We start from the raw sequence: 18970 nt of genomic DNA, 5'->3' as shown, positions 1-18970 counted from the left end.
GGCTTCTCCTTTCGTCTAGATCGGAACTCTTGATATTCCGACGTAGTAAAATTAGCCATCACACCCAGACCGCACTGATCTTCCACGGGTGTCTTGATGCACTAAAATTACATACCCAAGAATTCTCATCCAATTAGGAATATTCAGTGGTTGGCACATCACAATGCAACACAAATGCTCACATATGCATATTACAAGACACAACAAACAGCGCCGATGAGCACTCCCTCGAGACAAACGGTCTACGGTATGAAGCTACTCAACGACTACCTCGTCACTCCCCCCACAAATGACCTAAAAAGGTCCGATGTTACGGTCGCACGTAACCCAAGTCCACTTCGGTATGTCGATTCTTAATCGTGTTTTTGAAGAGTGACAGGTAACTCAAGAAAGAAGGGCTTGTCCGGCCTCCCCTTTTCCCTCTTTTCACTCATTGAGAAAAGACCGTGCATTTAGCGGCTGGCCAATAGACGTGAGGTGGGAAAAAGCAACTTTGGTGTGAGCCCAAGGCCACTAAGGGGTGCGCCCACCGCAGGGAAGAGTCGAGCTCGGGTACGATAAAAGCCTTCTCTAACACAGACCGCAAGCTAAAGAACTCAAGAACCTCAAGAGCTCCAAGAACTCGAGAACCTCAAGACCCCAAGTTCCTCGCGACCTTAAGTACTCAAGATCTCAGTGTATGGTCATCACCGAAGCGGAATGGATACTTTGCGTGAACGTGATGAGCATGGAGGTGGTGAAGAAAATTTTCCCCACCGTGACGTTTTTTCGACCCTCCCCCTTCCCCATCTACGCCACAGATTGTACCAAATCCTATGGAGAATTTGGTCAAGACGGTGATGGACATGATGCTACAATAAGAGACACAACGCGCCACCTTTGATCGCGAGCGCGAGCAAGAGCGCTTGGCGGCCGAAGAAAGAAAGGCAACTATTGAGCTTGAGCGTGAGCAAGCACGCGAAGCCCAACTCATAGCGGCCGAAGACAGGCGAGTGGCCTTGGAATTAGAACGTGAGGCGCAGAGAGACCAACGCATGCAAGAGTTGGTCCTACAAGTACTCACCTCGAAGTCCGAGCCACTCAAAGAATCATCAGGTAGCACAAGTCGAAAAGCGGATTCCAACAATCCCGTCACTGAGAAGTTGACGTTCAGTAAGTATGACAGTAAGAGGAATGCTAATGTTATTCATTCTTGGTTGCATCAATTTAATGCTTACTTTGCGACACTAAGAAAACAGGAAATAGCAAGGTTTTGACGGCAGCCATGTACCTGGCCGATGATGCCATTAATTGGTATCACGCATGGCAAGAGACACAGTTGATTGCGCACCTAGAGGAAGTTGAAGAAAACGTGCCCCTTTCCTTCAATTGGGCCGACTTCCAAGACAAGCTCAAGGCGCGGTTTATGCCACCTCAGTACTTAGCGCAGTTGAAAGAAGATTGGCACAATCTCAAGCAAAATGGTATGCCAGTCATGTCTTTCTCTAACCGTGTTTTGCAGCTCGGCACCCAATTACGCAAATTGAATGATGAGCGCAAAGAGGCATTCCTTTTCGGGTTGGACGAGTATATCAAGTTTGATGTAGAAGTCTTCGACCCCGTGGATCTCAACAAGGCGGTAGCAATTGCTCTCTCCCAGGAGATGAAGCACAACAAAGAAAAGCCTAAGGAAAACAAGTCTTCTCACACTACCCCTCAAACTCCTCAAAACCCACAAAACGGTAAAAACGGTAAGAATGGTAACTCTTCTAACCAATCTTCCTCTAGTCTTTCGGAAAAGAACACTCAAAATGAATCTAAGGGTAAAGCTAACACACTTGCTCACCCCAAATGAAAAAGCTGCACAAGGAATTTTAGGAGGATATATAACGACAGAAGAACAAGTCATTTATTCTAAGAAAGTTCGTTGCTATCAATGTCTAATAACCCATCCAACGAACCTAAAGAACCCACAGAACCCGCATCCTCTGTTAATGCCATAAATGAGAACACTCGTGTGTCCCAAGTTTCTCATGATCCTCTCATTGATGAGTCTCTCATGAAGTGTTATGGTCATGTGAATGGTCAACACATGGTAGTCTTGTTTGATTCAGGCAGTATGCATGATGTGATTGGTGACTCTTGTCGAAAGAGCCCGCTTGGAGGTTAGCAAGACAACTCCTATCGAGGTGTCGTGTCACTCCTATCGAGGTGTCGTGTCACAAGACGGGCACCACGTGCCAATAGAAAAGAACGGAATGAACAACTTTAAGCACTTCAAATAACAACTGAACTGAAAATGATGCACAACACGAGACGGGGAGTGGCGAAGTTCCACCTCAAGAGAGCACTGGCCCAAGAGAGCACTGGCCCCAGATGCTAGCGCCCCTTTCGATATTTCTTTATTATTGTTGATTCGCAAAGTACAACAGACGGGGAGCACCTCCTCTACAATCTGCGCGCTAAAGAGTGCCAGATAGGGCCCCAAGGCTCATACTTAAAGCCCCAAAGCCTAAAAGCATTAAATATGAAAAGTTGACCCCGAAAAAACACTTTCCTAAAATTTCGGGATTTTTTCAAAAATTCACCGCAAATTGCGAAACGTCCGTACAAGTGTCACGTCATCATAATTTGTTGTGCAAAGTCTTCTGAGTATGTTCTGCTTTATTTTTTAAGCCTTTATGTCACTTAAGGCCCATCGGACGGGTCCCATAAGTTGGTGGGAACTCTTCTTTAAAAATAGGCCACTCGTCGAGACTTTGTAAGTCTGTAAAACTTCTTCTTTTGTTGCTGCTTCTTCTTAGGGTTCTGGCCCCTTGGCCGAGATCTGAAGGTTTGCTCCGTTCTTGAGTAGCTTGACACGTCATCAGTTTGTGACATCCCCCCTTCTTGAAAGAAAGTAATCGTCCGTGATTACAACCTATCTGCAAAACAACTTAAGTTAGCTCAAAAAATTCCGAGGGTCATTTCGAGAGACAATCAGTTTGCTCTATTTTTGTTAAGGAGTTGGCTTCTCCTTTCGGCTCTTTTGATCAAGGAGTTGGCTTGTCCTTTCGACTCTTTTGATCGAGGAGTTGGCTTCTCCTTTCGTCTAGATCGGAACTCTTTTGACGGGACGGGACGTTTAATACGTGGTGTACAATACGCGTACTAGACGTATTTTTAAGAATCAAAAATAAAATACGTCATCTTTTTAAATTATGATACTTTAACAAGGACAAATGAAGCGGTTCATGGACCTCCTCAATGACCTTCAATATTTAACCATAGCATACATAAACAAGCACCATGAAGCTCTAAAACACAGTTGATCAACAAAGACATTTTGAGCAAAAAAACATTAGAATAGAAAACGTTATGAGACGTATTGTACGTTTCAATACGGGACGTCGTGTATTCTAAAAAAAATACGCGTATTTTAGCTGCTATGCACTGATCTTCCACGGGTGTCTTCATGCACTAAAATTACATACCCAGGAATTCTCATCCAATTAGGAATATTTAGTGGTTGGCACATCACAATGCAGCACAATATGCATGTTACAACAGCGTTGCCAAGCACTCCCCCTAGACAAACGGTCTGCAGTATGAAGTTACTCAACGACTACCTCGTCACTCCCCCCATAAATAACCTAAAAAGGTCCGGGCCATGAGCTCAAAGGATTGTACAACCAAACGCTCCCCAGACATCGGCCTGCGTCGCTTGGAGGTTCAAGTATACAACTAAACGCTCCCCAGGCATCGGCCTGCGTCATTCAAAGGTTTTCTAGCATACAACAAAACGCTCCCCAGACATCGGCCTGCCTCGTTCCGAGGTTTTCAAGCATACAACGAAACGCTCCCCAGACGTCCGCTTGTGTCGTTTCAAGGTTCAAACAATACCAAAACAATATTTCTCACTTCTCCACCCGGGAGTAAAATCACCAATTAATGGAACCAATATTAAAACCAGAGTCAAACAATTCAAATCGGCACCAAGACAAATTCAAAACAGATACCATCCATTTCAAACAAAGTCCAAACACGATCGCCAAACAAGTTCAAACAGAACTCAAACTTAAGAAGCAATCTCGATATCGGTCGAGCTCGAAAAGTCAACTGACTTTCCATCCTGAAACCTGCACCAAAAATTAGGGTTAGGTTCTTTCCATAAGGTCGTAGCCGACCACAACATGGTCCATCAGCTCTTGGACAGACAGTGTTTCTTTGGCGGCGATGGTAGTCTGAAGACATAGCAATCACACTCAACCTCCAAGGTTATCGGCTCGAGAAGAGACATCTATTGAGAGATGTCGCAAAATTTCAAGATATAATCTACTAAGGTTTCCATGGCAAGCATTTCAAGATACCCCCCTCTGCCAGAAGTTGCACTTTGAAGGAAGATGTCAGAAACCATATAACTTCGGGCAAAAAATTTCTTGAAAACTTGACAAGTCCTTGGAGTGTGCTGCTTGGTAGCCATAGACATCAACATCTGCATGGCACTGCTTTTGAGAAAAATAGTGACTCGAAACAAATCTTGGATCCTTCTGTTGCAAGTGATCTTTTTGGCTTATGCCCTATAAGACATGAGCGGTGAAGACGAGAGCGCGTCCGATGCGCGATGAAGTAAGGGTGGGAGTGCCTAATGAGTACGGAGATGAGACCTGAAGATACTTCAAATAAAATTCCAGTAGTCTCTAGTTTGCTCTAATTACTCTTTTGTAGGACTGGTATGCTTTCAAAAAAGCACACGCCTGATGCTCTGATACCACTGTCACAAGACGGACACCACGTGCCAATAGAAAAGAACAGACTGAACAACTTTAAGCACTTCATATAACAACTGATACTAAAATCCGCCGCGAATTGCGGAACGTCCGTACAGGTGCCACGTCAACATAATTTGTTGTGCAAAGTCTTCTGAATATGTTCTGCTTTATTTTTAATGCCTTCATGTCGCTTAGGCCCCATCGGACGGGGTCCCGTAATCGGCCACTCGTCGAGACTTTGTAAGTCTGTAAAACTTCAACTACTTCTTCTTATGCTGCTGCTTCTTCTTAGGGTTTTGACCCCTTGGCTGGGATCTGAAGGTTGGCTCCGTTCTTGAGTGACTTGACACGTTAGCAGTTTGTGACATGTTGGGTTGTGCTCCTGGTAGAGTGGGCGAACAATACTCTCACTCTAAATGCCAAAAGTGACTCTCGTCATCATTCGTGGTGAGGAGGTTGGTCATTCTTTACCTCTTATTTCTAATGTGCAAGAGGCTTGAAAAGAAAACGGAGAAGAAGACTCTCTAAGTCTTTTCTTCTCCAAAGCACGACACACATGGTTTGTATGATAAAGATGTGATTGTTCACAAGGATGATGGTTTAGATGATGTGTAAGGTGTAGCGGAATAAATGTTGTATTTTCTCAAGATTAGTGATCTTTATTGCTCAAGGTTCCTTTTAGTCCTTAGGGAAAGAGAGAGCTTTCCGTCTTGTAGAGTGTTGTGGTCACGAACAAAGTGAGTGGATATTGTGCGTGCAAGTGAATGAGACTGAGAGAAGGAGAGAGAAGAGATACGACACCCGAGAGGTTGTAAAACCCTCCTCCGAAGGCCCCACTCTCGTCGATGAGAGTGGTCTAATCTTGATTGCACAAAGGTGTACAATGCGTATGCAATGGACTGATGCAATGGGACTATGCCGATGACGTCGACGGTGATGACGACGGCGACATGATGGCTGAAATCTGAGATCTTCTAACTATTGAAATTCAGGACTGTTTCGGTGGCTGAAAATGACTGTTTTGGCTGCGTTTTTATGGCTGAAAATGGGGGAACATCAGCAACCGTCTTGGGGGGGAATCTGCTACCGTGTCATGGCTAAAAACTGCGAACGCTGATGTTCTTTGACCTTCCGTCGCGGAGAATCTGCAAAACGCTAGGGTTTGTAGCAGATGCAAAAACGCTAGGGCTGAAAATCTGTAAATCTGACGCCGATTGTCTGCAAAGGCAAAACGCTAGGCTGATCTGCTGTCTGCTGTAGTCGCCGGGGCTGATCTACTGTGCAAAACGCCAAGGCTGGTTCTTCATGCAAAAACGCTAGGCTGATGGATCTGCTCAAAAAACGCTAGGCCTCTTGGGGGGGGTTCTGCTGAGAAGTTGCCTGTTGAGCATGTGCTCCTGCTGCCTCTTCTGCCAGAAAGAGTGAACTTTGGTTTGCTTATATATTAACTTAGCAAAATTGCCCTACCTACTTTTGTTGGAAAGTCACTTAAAAATAATAAGTGAAAATAACCAAAAATAGGAAAATAGGCTAAATGCACTGGAAAATTCCCGTAACTGATGCTAATGGATTCTGATGGGAATTCCGATGATCATGTTGTGTGCAACCGGAGGATATGCATCTATGCTAAGTGACTGGGCATGCACGGTCTACGAATAGACTCACAAAAGTGCCAGATCGCTGCTAATCTAGACTTGATCGGACTGACTGAACCCTGTTGTGGTGTAGCTTGTCCACGGACACATAGGGTTGGGATGTGTCACGTAACATCTCCTCCTTTTCAAAGTGAGGTACTGGTACCGAACTGTATGGCGTCGAGACTCGAGGGAGATCGCCAATAGCATCCGGAATCCTAGAAGGGACTCTTCGCTGGCCCACTCTGATGTGTGGGTCGTGCGGTACTTGAACTTCATAAAGGTCTGCAACGCTTGCTTCTTTGGGCCGCGCCGAAAGCGACACAAAGTCTTCAGAATCTCCTTTCTTGCTTCAACTTCGTTTAGAGTCCTGCTTCTCCGTCTTTAAGAATCTCCATGGTTGAAAATTCCTAAAACCATCTCCAACACAAAACCATGAACATACCCATTCCATGTGAAGTGAAGGAAAAAAATATTTTCTTCTCTAAAGACTGTGTATGCAATGGAGATGAACATAGAGACGAAGTGACAACCCGTTCATCAAACACATGCAAACAATGAGGTCGAATCTTTTCTGTTTGATCAAATTCAATCAACTGTGGCAAATCACAATGAAAATGCCCATGCTTGGTACTCACAATCATGTGCTCGTTCAGAAACTGTGTCATGCCAAGGAAGAGACATGGAATGTGACTTCCTGACATACAAACTTTTCAACTTTTCATGCACAATCCGCATACATTCGTGCTTATCCATGAGAGAAACGTGCTCAACATACAATATGTCATGCCTAGGAAAAGGGATCACATAACGATGCTGACTAAAATACAAGAAACGATAACGAATGAAACATTCGAACAATGCGTGCGTATCAATCATGCGAACACATAATACTTCCTGTGATGGTTCTTTGGACCAAGGCTCGAGAGCCAAGATTGGTTCGTCCTGAATGATCGAATCGTCCTGTGGGGGTTCTTTGGACCTTGACTCGAAAGCCAAGATCAGATCTTCGTGACTGCTCGAATCTACGACGAGGTTAGCTTCGCTAGAAAAAGCATCAACTAACACATCATCCTTGTGAACAATCACATCTTCATGCAGCTCATCATGCTTGTGAGAAATCACATCTTGGTCATGCAAATCATCATGCTTATCATTGTCATCCAAATCATTATGCAAATCATTGGCATCCAAATCATCATGTTTATCATTGTGCTTCAAATCATCATGCAAGTCATTGTCAATCAAATCATCATCATGCTTCACACAATCATGCAAATCCTATCTGTCATGCTTGGGAGAAGAAGAGACGGAGAGAGTCTCCTTTCCCCAAATCTCTTGCATCTGTGCCTGAACTTGAGAATAGAGTCGCCAAAACTCTTTGTTATGGTGGTCGCTCTTTTCTTTGAGGGCTTTGTTCTGGCGATCAAATTTTGCTTGTCTTGCTTTGTTCTCTCACGCTATGGCTGCCCTTCTTTCTTGGTACTTACGCTCGATGGCTGCCATGTCTTCTTCGTAGGCTTTTCTTTCTGCTTCTCTTTCTTGGTCCAACTCCTCCATAGGAGTTAGTGCAATCTTTGTCGTAGATGGAAAAGGGGGAGGGTCGGAAAAACCTCCTGGTGGGGAAAATTCTTCTTCGCCTCTCTCATGCTCATCACCTCCAAGCGAAGTATCCATTCTGCTTTGAGTGATGATCATTCTGAAGTCGTGGGTTCTTGTGGGTCTTGGTTCTTAAGTTCACGAGGAACTTGGGTTCTTAAGGGTCTTGGTTCTTGAGGGTCTTGGTTCTTGAGGTTCTTGAGGTCCTTGATTCGTGAGAATCTTGGGTTCTTGAGGTTCTTGAGTCTTGAGGGTCTTGGGTTCTTGGGGTTCTTGAGGTTTTCTTTCGCTTGCAAATCGCGTTGGAGAAGGATCTTCTCTTCACCCGAGTTCTACTCCTTTTTGCGGGCGCACCCCTTGGCGGCCTTGCGCTCACACCAAGGTTGCTTTTTCCCACCTCACGTTGATTGGCCGGCCGCTAAGTGCACGGTCCGCTCTCAATGAGTGAAAAGAGACACAAGGGGAGGTTGGACAAGCCCTTCTTTCTTGGGATTCCCGTCACTCTTCAACAAAACACGATTAGGAATCGCCACGCCCAAGTAAACTTGGGTTCGTGCGACCGCAACAAGCAAAAAAATTATTGTGGTTCTTTCCTTGAGTAATACAGAACACTTCCAAAGCTCTCATACCAATGTAAGGTGCAGCGGAATAAATGTTGTATTTTCTCAAGATTAGAGATCTTTATTGCTCAAGGTTCCTTTTAGTCCTTAGGGAAAGAGAGAGCTTTCCATCTTGTAGAGTGTTGTGGTCACGAACAAAGTGAGTGGATATTGTGCGTGCAAGTGAATGAGACTGAGAGAAGGAGAGAAAAGAGATACGACACCCGAGAGGTTGTAAAACCCTCCTCCGAAGGCCCCACTCTCGTCGATGAGAGTGGTCTAATCTTGATTGCACAAAGGTGTACAATGCGTATGCAATGGACTGATGCAATGGGACTATGCCGATGACGTCGACGGTGATGACGACGGCGACATGATGGCTGAAATCTGAGATCTTCTAACTGCTGAAATTTGGGACTGTTTCGGTGGCTGAAAATGACTGTTTTGGCTGCGTTTTTATGGCTGAAAATGGGGGAACATCTGCAACCGTCTTGGGGGGGAATCTGCTACTGTGTCATGGCTGAAAACTGCGAACGCTGATGTTCTTTGACCTTCCGTCGCGGAGAATCTGCAAAATGCTAGGGTTTGTAGCAGATGCAAAAACGCTAGGGCTGAAAATCTGTAAATCTGACGCCAATTGTCTGCAAAGGCAAAATGCTAGGCTGATCTGCTGTCTACTGTAGTCGCCGGGGCTGATCTGCTGTGCAAAACGCCGGGGCTGGTTCTTCATGCAAGCATGTGCTCCTGCCGCCTCTTCTGCTAGAAAGTGTGAACTTTGGTTTGCTTATATATTAACTTAGCAAAATTGCCCTACCTACTTTTGTTGGAAAGTCACTTAAAAATAATAAGTGAAAATAACCAAAAATAGGAAAATAGGCTAAATGCACGGGAAAATTCTCCTAACTGATGCTAATGGATTCTGATGGGAATTCCGATGATCATGCTGTGTGCAACCGGAGGATATGCATCTATGCTAAGTGACTGGGTATGCAGGGTCTACGAATAGACTCACAAAAGTGCCAGATCACTGCTAATCTAGACTTGATCGGACTGACTGAACCGTGTTGTGGTGTAGCTTGTCCACGGACACATAGGGTTGGGATGTGTCACGTGACATGATGCTTTTTCTAGTGAAGCTAACCTCATTGCAGATACGATCAATCACGAAGAACCGATCTTGGCTCTCAAGTCAAGGTCTAAAGAAGCCCCTCAAGAAGTATTATGTTCGCATAATTAGTCAACATGCATTGTTCGAGTGTTTCATTCGTGACGGTTTCTTGATTTTCGTCACCGTCTCTACGTGTTTCCTTTTCATAGGCATGTCGTATTGTACGATGCACATGATCCACTCATGGATGAGCACGGATGTATGCGGATCACTCTCGAAAGAAAGAAAAGTTTCCATTCAAGGAATTCACATTCCATGTCTCTTCCTTGGCATAACACGGTCTCAGAAAGAGCACAAGAAAGATTGACCATCAAGCATCGGCATTTCCATTGTGATTTGCCACAATTGATAGATTTAGATCAAAAAGTCAAGTTTCGATCCCATTTTTTGGGTGTGTTTGGTGAATGGCTTTGCACTCAGTCACTTTTCATCTACATTGCATGCGCGGTCTTTTCGGAAGAATAGTCTTTTTCCAATCACTCTACATGGAATGGGTATGTTCATGATTTTGTGTTGGAAGTGGTTTCACGAATTTTCCTCCTCAGAGATTCTTGAAGAAGGCGGACCTACGTCCATAGCCGAAGTTGGAGCATTGAAGCCACAACGATTCACTTTGTCGCTTTCAACACGGCCCAAAGAAGCAAGCATTGCAGACCTTCATGAAGTTCAAGTATCGCTCGACCCACGCATTAGAGTGGGCCGGCGAAGAGTTCTTCGCAGGATTCCAGGCGTTGTTGGCGTACTCCCTCGACGTCATACAATTCGGTACCAGTACCTCACTTTGAAAAGGAGGGGATGTCACGTGCACATCTAACCCTATGTGCATGTGGACAAGCTACTTCAGGTCCAACGTTCAGGTCAGCTTAGGAAGTGTTCTGGCACCTTTGTGAGCCTATGCGCAGGCCGTGCATGTCCAGCACTAGTAGTTGCATATCCTCTCGTTGCACACAGCATGATCATCAACATGACAGTCAGTACCCACCATGAGCATTTTACAATACACAGAACCCATTTTCCCTATTTTATCACTTATTATTAATAAGTGACTTTGTTGGGAAACTGGGCAGGGCAAATTTGCTAAGTTCTATAAAAGAAACCTAGCACTAGCACTTTCTGGCAGTAGAGGCAGTAGAAGGCACTTTCTGGCAGAAGAGGCAGCAGAAGTTCTAGCAACTTGCAGTGCACCTTCTCAGCAAGACCGGCAGGAGGCCTAGCGTTATCCAGCCAACAAGAAACAGATAGCGTTTTGGTTGCAGATCAGCCTAGCGTTTTCTACATAGATTCAGCATAGGGCTTCCAGCAGATAGTAGACCACCTGGCGTTAGCAGATTGCAAATCAGGCCTAAAGTTTTCGCATCTTGTAGATACCTCTAGTGTTTTGTAGTTTCCCGGCGACAGATCGGCCCTTGCATCAGCGTTTTCAGTTTTCAACACTTTTGACCTCGCAGAATCAGCCCTTAGCCTCGCCAATCTCACCTACCCGCAGTAGATCCTCGCCATACCGTCGAGTCAGCTAGCGTTTCAGAGTTAGTCCGCTGTCCGCAGATTTCAGCATCTGCGTTTTCAAAGTATCGTCATCACGTGACCGTCATCACCGTCCTCGCTGACATAGTGTCGGAATTCAACAGAAGTCAGCGTTTTCAGATTTCAGCCCGTCCTCATCGTCGTCATCATTGTCTCGACATCGTCTGCAAGTCCATTGCATCTAGATCATTGTACTAGATTTGTGCTATCAGTAGCATAGACCTCTCGCCACAGAGAGGGGGCCCTTGGAGGAGCGTTTGAGAACCGTATGGTGTGTGTCGTATTCTTCTCTCTCTCTCTCTCTCTCTCTCTCTCTCTCTCTCTCTCTCTCTCTCTCTCTCTCTCTCTCTCTCTCTCTCTCTCTCTCAGTCACAGCACCTTCATTCACAGTGTCATTCACTTTGTTTGTGATCATTACACTCTCTCACTAAAGGAACGGAGGCTCTCCCTTCCGTAAGTAAAAGGAACCCTTGAGCACAATTCGAAACACTCATCTTGAGCAAAGTTCAACATTCACTTTCGCTGCACCTAACAAATGATTACTGCCAGAGGTTTTGGGATACTTATTTGCCAGTGTCTTCGTTTCGGAAGATTACTTTTGAGGGACCGGATTGAGTGGTTTTGCTGTGGTTTTCTAAAAGAGATTCGAGAGTATTGTCTAAACTAGAAGTCTGACTCTATTCAGAGACTTATGGAACATGCTAAGGAGCAGTTTGGAACACATGCCAGCTCATTGACTTATCCTACGGACTAAATAGTATCCACCTCAATAAGGCAAGAGTTTGCCAGTGAAAAGAATGAATCGGGGGAACCAAGATAACAACTCATCACAGGATTCTGGAGAATCAGATGGTAGCACATCCAAAGGTTCCGACAAACTAAGGGAACCAGATGCAAGTTCATCAGAGGATTCAAAGAAAGGGGATCAAATGATAGTGTGTCTGAGGGTTCTGATGATTGAGATTGATGTGCAAATGGACAGGGGAAGCTAGCGAAGATACCCACAGGTCCAAGGACACAAGGAACGAAAGGAAAAGGGAATCAGCTGGTAGATCAAAGAATTCCCCAGACCAAGGATAAGATTTTTGAAGCAGATTGGTATGATCTAGATCTCGATACTGCTTTTGCCAAGGTGCACGAGGCTCTTGAGAAGTCTCAAGCACGACATAAGAAGGCAACCGACAAGAATCGACACAACTTGCAGTTGAAAAAGGATGATTGGGTGCTCTTACGATTTCAGAAGGCACGCCCAAGGAAACTAAAGGAAAAAGAGAGGCTTTTTCCAAAGCTAAGTATGCGATATTAAGGCCCTTTCCAGATTCAAGAGAAAATAAATGATGGTGAGGTGTCAATCGACAGGGAGCTTGAGGAGCAACATGAAGTAAAAGAGAGCGAGGAGATTCTCGTTCTGGAATCGATACTAGCTCACCACGAAATGAAGTGAACGGCAGTTCTTAGTCAAGAATTGTATGGCATTGGATGCGAAGTGGATGGAGAAGGAGAACCTAGCAAATACTCCTCAAATATTGGAACTTTACCTTGAGGTTTTCGGTCCAGCTTCGACTATTCCGAGAGATCCCGTAGATCAGCAGGGTTGAATCTGATGCAGACAGGACTGCACAAGAGGGGAGTCACTCCGCTCCTTTGTCACAGGCTACCCAGATGGAATAAAGTCACTGACTATCCTTTGGATTTCAGGGATACTGACGGGCTGACAGTATTCTATCGTATGACTTTAAGAAAGAAGTACTTTAGTCTGACATGGGAATTCCCGACATGAATCTGATTTACGTGTGCTCTCATGTGACTGTGTTTGAGACTTGAGTGCAGGTTTGAAAGACAAAATGACTGCAGCATTTCGGTCTTGAGATTCTATGGACATGATAGCAATAAGAATTAGTCAATCCAACAAGAATGAGGTCCAGTGTGGATCTAGATACGATTGCTAAACACGTTGCCGAGAGATCGTGGTCCTAGATCTCGATGGATTTTATGTGATTTGATTTGAATATGATGTAGATGATCAGTGACTTTCGTCTTTGTGCAAGTGTTGGATTTGTGACGTCTAATGCGTCGGTACTTAGAGTCAGTGTCTATTGAAGTAGTTTGTGGCTTGTGTCTGATTTTTGCAAGCGTAATCGAGGACGATTACAATTCTTCCAAGAGGGGGATATGTCACAAAATGATGATGTGGCATGTCCACCCGAAAAACAGACAGATGTCAAAGATTATAAGTTGTTCCGATTGATAGGGTACCCGTTCGATGGGGCCCTGGAGACACTAGAACAAATTAAAAAAGCCATATCGCATGGACGTGCTGACATGGCAAGGCTGTACGAATGCGTCCATGTTTTCTGCTAGCTACTGACGTGGCACTGTACGAAATTCCGCAATTTGTGCTAACAGCTTTTGGCGCCAGTTTTTGGACTAGATGTTTTTGGAACTTGTAGCTTTTCATGTGAGCGCTTTTGTGGCTCTCCTGTTGAGGCAACCGTTGTAAGAATAAAAGAGCCCTTTGGGGCCTCACTCACAAGGCATCTCGACACAGAGTCTGAGAGCAGAGGTCCATCAGAAGTTGTACTTGGCAATGATTAATGATAAAGAAATATCGAAAGGGGCGCCACACTTCGGGGCCAATACCTCTGGGCACGGACCTCCGTCGGATCGTGTCGCCTCTCTCTCTCTCTCTCTCTCTCTCTCTCTCTCTCTCTCTCTCTCTCTCTCTCTCTCTCTCTCTCTCTCTCTCTCTCTCTCTCTAAGTTCAGTGATTTTGAAGTTTCTGTTGGTGTGTTGCTATTGATTTCTCGCTTGGAGTGTCCAAGCCTGTTTCAAGAAGCCATCACCAAGCTCAACGATATTCTCCAACCAATTAACATATAACCCGAAACCCTCTCTTGGATCAACGACACACATAGACATGTGCCACCTAAGGATTATATCCTCGCCTTCAAGGACAAAGAAGAGCAGATGCGATTGCTACGGCAATCTCCCCTCTCAAGGGAAAAAAATCTCTAGATCGCTGAAGAATTGACTACAAATCAAATGAAGATTAAAACAAGTAAGCCCAAGAAGATGCACAAAGCACGCAAACAAGGCAAATGGGCAACCTAACTGTAACAAACTTAGACACCAGATTCTATCGCGACACAAAAGAGATTCACTTTAAAACACTTCACAATTCACGAGTCGACACAGCCCGCGACGTAGTTCCATGCCAAGAGAGATTGGCCCCAAAGACTGGCACCCCTTTCGAAATTTCTTTTATATTAATCTTTAAGCAAAGTACAACTCCACGAGTGCTCGCTCTCAACCTCTGCGTCCAGATGCTCTCAGAAGTAAGCCCCTTGGGTCACTTAAAAAGCTTACAAGGGATGCTAAAAGCAAAGCCCCAAACTCAAATGCATCAGTTCAAAAGCATAAGGTCCAATAAGCAGCCAATGCTTCTGATGGAAATCCATACAGCCTTGTCAATGCTTTTTGCAACGGAAATTGTGGACGTCCGTACACCAGCCTGAATCGCGAGCGTCCGTACAACAACCACGTCAACAGTTCTTGCGCATTATTTTAATGCCTAGTTGGTCCCTTTGGCCCCTCGACAGTTGTCCATAAGTTGGCACAACTTATTAGTTGGTCATGCCACGTTATCAGTTTGTGACATACCCCCCTCTTAAAAGAATTGTAATCGCCCTCAATTACGCCTGCAAAACAGACAAAGGCCAGACACAGACTCTAAGTACAGACGCATTAGACACGACACATCTAGCACTTGTACAAAGACGACAGGCACATCACATGATAAATCAATCACAGAAAAATTCATTCCAAATCTCACACCATGACTGCCAGCAACATATTTAGTAACCGCATCTGGATCCATCGTGGACCTCAATGATGCCGGATTAACTAATCCTGATTGCGATCATGTCTATAGAGATTTATGAGACCGAAATGCTACAGTCATTTCATCTTTCAATTCCTGCACTCAAACAAATCAAATGAGAGAGTACAAATCATTCATATTTAATTACGGGAATTCCGTTTCATAAAGTCATACAGCAGCATACTGTCAGCCCAGCAGTATCCCTGAAACCCAAAGGGGACATCAGTGACTATTCAATCGAGGTAATCTATGACAAAGGAGTGGAGTGACACCCATCTTGTACAATCCCTCTGCCCCAGATTCAACCTTGCTGATCTGCGAGAACTATCGAGGTAGACGTAGCTAAACCGAATGCTTCAAAATAAAGTTTCAAAATCTGAGGAGTATCTACTAGGTCCTCCTCCTCCATCCACTTCACATCTAGTGCCAGATAGTTCTTGAATTTAACCAAGAACCGCTAAATCACTTTACCTTTCATCTTTCTTTTCTTGTATGCCAAAATCTGTTCAGGAACGAGTATCTCCTCGCTCTCTTCCACTTCGGGTTGCTCATCAATTGACACCTCACCTTTAAAAGGTTTCAAGAGACTCGCGTGGAATACATTGTGAATCTTCCAAGTATCGGGCGGCTTGAGTCGAAAGGAGACATGCATTTATCTTTTCTTTAATCTGGAAAGGGCCATAAAACCTGATGCTAAGCTTTGGAAAATGCCGCTTCTTTCCCGTTCGTTTCCTTAGGCGTGCCTTCCCAAAACGTAAGAGCACCCAATCATCTTCCTTTAGTTTCAAGTCTCCTCGATGTTGATATGATGTCTTCTTATGTGGTTCTTGAGACTTCTCTAAAGCCTCGCGGACCTTGGCAATAGCAGTGTCCAAGTCCCTCATGTACTGGTCGGCTTCAAAAATCTTGTCTTTAGTGCGGAGAAAGGGCGGAACCTTCTGAAAGGCTTGAAGCACTCTCGGTCCTAAATCTCACAAAAGGGTGATTTAGAACAGAACTTAGTGTTAAAGACTTGCAAAATTTCTTGATGTCGTAAGGTAACCTCTTGGAAATAGGAATTTCAACAATCGTATGGTCAGTAAGTAAGATATGACATGTGCTAATGGCACACAAAGCCAGTGTCCATGTGAAAATTGACCATAAATATGCTACGTGGTTAAAGCTTACAGTGGTCAGCTATACTAATTTGTTGGGACACTAATAAACAAAACAAAGAACAGTGACACACGACAGACACATGCACATTGAAGGTAGCCAAACAAATAACCAGAGAAAATTTGATAGAACAACCAACAATAATGCACATAAATTCATTCAAACATGTATTGCTTGTGTTCTAAATATGCTACACAAAAATGCAAAAACACATCCACATCCATGATAATGCACATTGAAAGAGGCTAAAAAATTACCAGAAAGTGAGAAACCCGTATCTTCTGAAATGCAGACCTACAAAATTCGTTCCAAGGTATGTCTGGATGAAACGCTGAGCTGTGGCAGTGATAAAATTGTGCGGCTGAATCAGATTTCTGCATTTGTGTAGCAGAGGCCCACCAACTTGGCTCACCCAATCAGATTCCACATCTGCATAAAAGAGGTCTCCAACTCCAATGACTTCATCATCACTCGCGAATTTCTCAACAATTTCTGAGGCATGTGGGTGCGATGGATAGTCAGGATCATGTGGCCAAACTTCCTCTTTCTTTTCCCATGAGACACCAAGCCGCTTCAATTTTTCTTCATGATCATTGTCCAAGTAGCAATTATGCATGTAGCATAGAAATTTATTTACATGAAGGCGGCCATTATGATCGTGTAAAAAGTCACTAAAGGTGATAATCTTGTCATCCTTCCCCAGGCAAGTCTGAATGTGAGAAATGTTTAAGACCCTTTCATAATGATAGTCAAAGTCTGAACTTGGAAGTATCAATTTTCGCCCCAGCAAGGCAGCAAAAAACATGTGCTTCTCAAGACAAATTAGATGGTTTGAGAACTGACCCGACGTGCATATGGCAAAAAGAAACCTGTCATGTTTAGGCTTCCAGGGCAGACCCTCCTTTACTTTATATTTGGGGCTTTCAACAGACTGACAAGTCCTCAACCCTTTGTCGTTGTAGCCAGAAACATTGATGCTTTGGTGATAAGGAGAAAGTAAAACCTACACAAATAACATTACCACATCTGTTACTTTTCTTACAATAGAAGCCTTCAGATACTAGTTAGGCTGTTTTCCTTAAACAATAATGGGATCTTGAGCATAAATGCCAAAGTTTTTCTGGCTGAAAGGCCCCAATATTACGTCAGTAATAATGCATGGGGCAGTCTTACAATTAAAGTACCGCTACAGTAATAGCAGGAATACGCACGGGACAGATCAAGCCTTGACATCAAAGCTTTAGCTGCATGTTTTCAAATAAAAAAAAGCAATGCAGAGCTACCCATTATTTACAGTGGCTAATTCAAAAGGCCAAACCATCTCTCAAAATTAGTTCTCTTCGAAAACAAATCCCTAATGTACCTGCTGAGCTTCATTGTTAAGCTTGATCTGGGAAGTGATCTGATCTTTTAGCAGCTCACCCTCGCTAGAATTGGAGATGGAATTCCAAAGCAGAGATAGACCTTGAGCTTGCTCCCGGAGCAGAGCTAAAGAGCGCTGCTCTGCAACAAGGATCTCGGTGAGCTTGGGTCCATCTCCTGACGAAGAAGGGAACCTGAACCAGCCTGGGCTAAACAAAATGACGTATAAAATGATGGAGCCAAACAGCATTGCAGGTACAAACAGCAAGTGCCTCTTTTCCATGGCTGCCGGCTGCTGTCGCTGCTGAGGAGCGACGCTACCTTCGATTGAAAAACAGCCGGACATCGTTACGCATTGCGCGCTTCATTCGCTGCGTGTATGTATGCGGTTTGGTCAAGGAGGCCTAGCGCCTTAGGCCTAGGCCCGTTCGGACATGTACATACTACCTTTACTTATCGCGCTGTCATGAATTGGGAGGCTTGAGCAGCCTAAAGAAAATGGAAAAATGGGGTCATTAAGTTTAGATGGAAAAGGGAAGGGTGAAAGTATGGGGGTTAGGGTAAACGTCCCAATAACGGGATGGGCTCCTAAGGAAGGCCACATCTTCCTTTCTACTGAAGTTCCCCAAGCGAGACACCCACTATTGGGAGAGTGGACGAGCGAAGCTGACACATAACTATCGTATTGGGCAGTGCCTATATTCGAAGTCTGTTGCCGAATCTTATTTCTTTTGGGGTAGGGAGAGTCTTGCAACAGGAGCATAATTTTTTTGCACTATGAGTCACATATGTTTGTCGTGATTGATGAGAGTTCATCGAAACCCTTTGCAAATTCTTTCTCAAGCATGCCATCTCCTTGGCTATCGATTGCAACATTCAGCTCTTGAAATTTCACACCATCGCTCACGATCAAAGTTGGACAATTTCAATGTCCTTAATTAGGGGCTCTTACCCTAGGGATTATGAGGTTTTGAAAAGTGGATTCTCTCCCACACAAGTGGACTCATGAGTGGTTGACAAAAGGTGAAAGAAGAGGGCCCAACTGAAGGCTCTCCACGCAAATAAGCGGAGGAGTGTGGCAGGCAGGTAGGTGGCAGGTCCATGCAATGGGGCATGAGAGGTCGGGGGACATTTGGCCACAAGGCACGCGAGAGCTATGGCTCTATAAAAGCGAGGCATGTTGGGATGTAGGCCAGGTGGTCGTGGGAAACCACCCTTCTCTAATCAATAAAGGGAGAAATTGAGAGAGTTGACTCTCTCACTTTCCTCCCCACTAACCCAAACAGACTGCTCTTCATCCCCTTCCCCAATTATCTTCT

At 44.5% G+C, this 18970-nt stretch overlaps 1 protein-coding gene across 1 annotated transcript in view; it reads right to left on the bottom strand.

Annotated features, from left to right (window-relative positions):
* Window positions 1–18105, bottom strand: part of LOC147459899 (O-fucosyltransferase 36-like) — a 39569-nt gene extending 21464 nt beyond the window's left edge. Inside the window, exons 1-2 of the mRNA XM_086511077.1 lie at window positions 17653–18105; window positions 16547–17292 (exon numbers count right to left, since the gene is read on the bottom strand). Of these exons, the coding sequence (XP_086367203.1) occupies window positions 16547–17292; window positions 17653–17997 (1091 nt within the window). The 5' untranslated portion in view covers window positions 17998–18105. The remainder of the gene's footprint in view (window positions 1–16546; window positions 17293–17652) is intronic.
* Window positions 18106–18970: the final 865 nt, after the last annotated feature.

Source organism: Adiantum capillus-veneris, chromosome 4 (assembly GCF_014529385.1).
Source record: "Adiantum capillus-veneris isolate H3 chromosome 4, ASM1452938v2, whole genome shotgun sequence".
NCBI classification, from domain to species: Eukaryota; Viridiplantae; Streptophyta; class Polypodiopsida; order Polypodiales; family Pteridaceae; genus Adiantum; species Adiantum capillus-veneris.
This window is presented reverse-complemented; position numbering and strand designations above follow the sequence as displayed.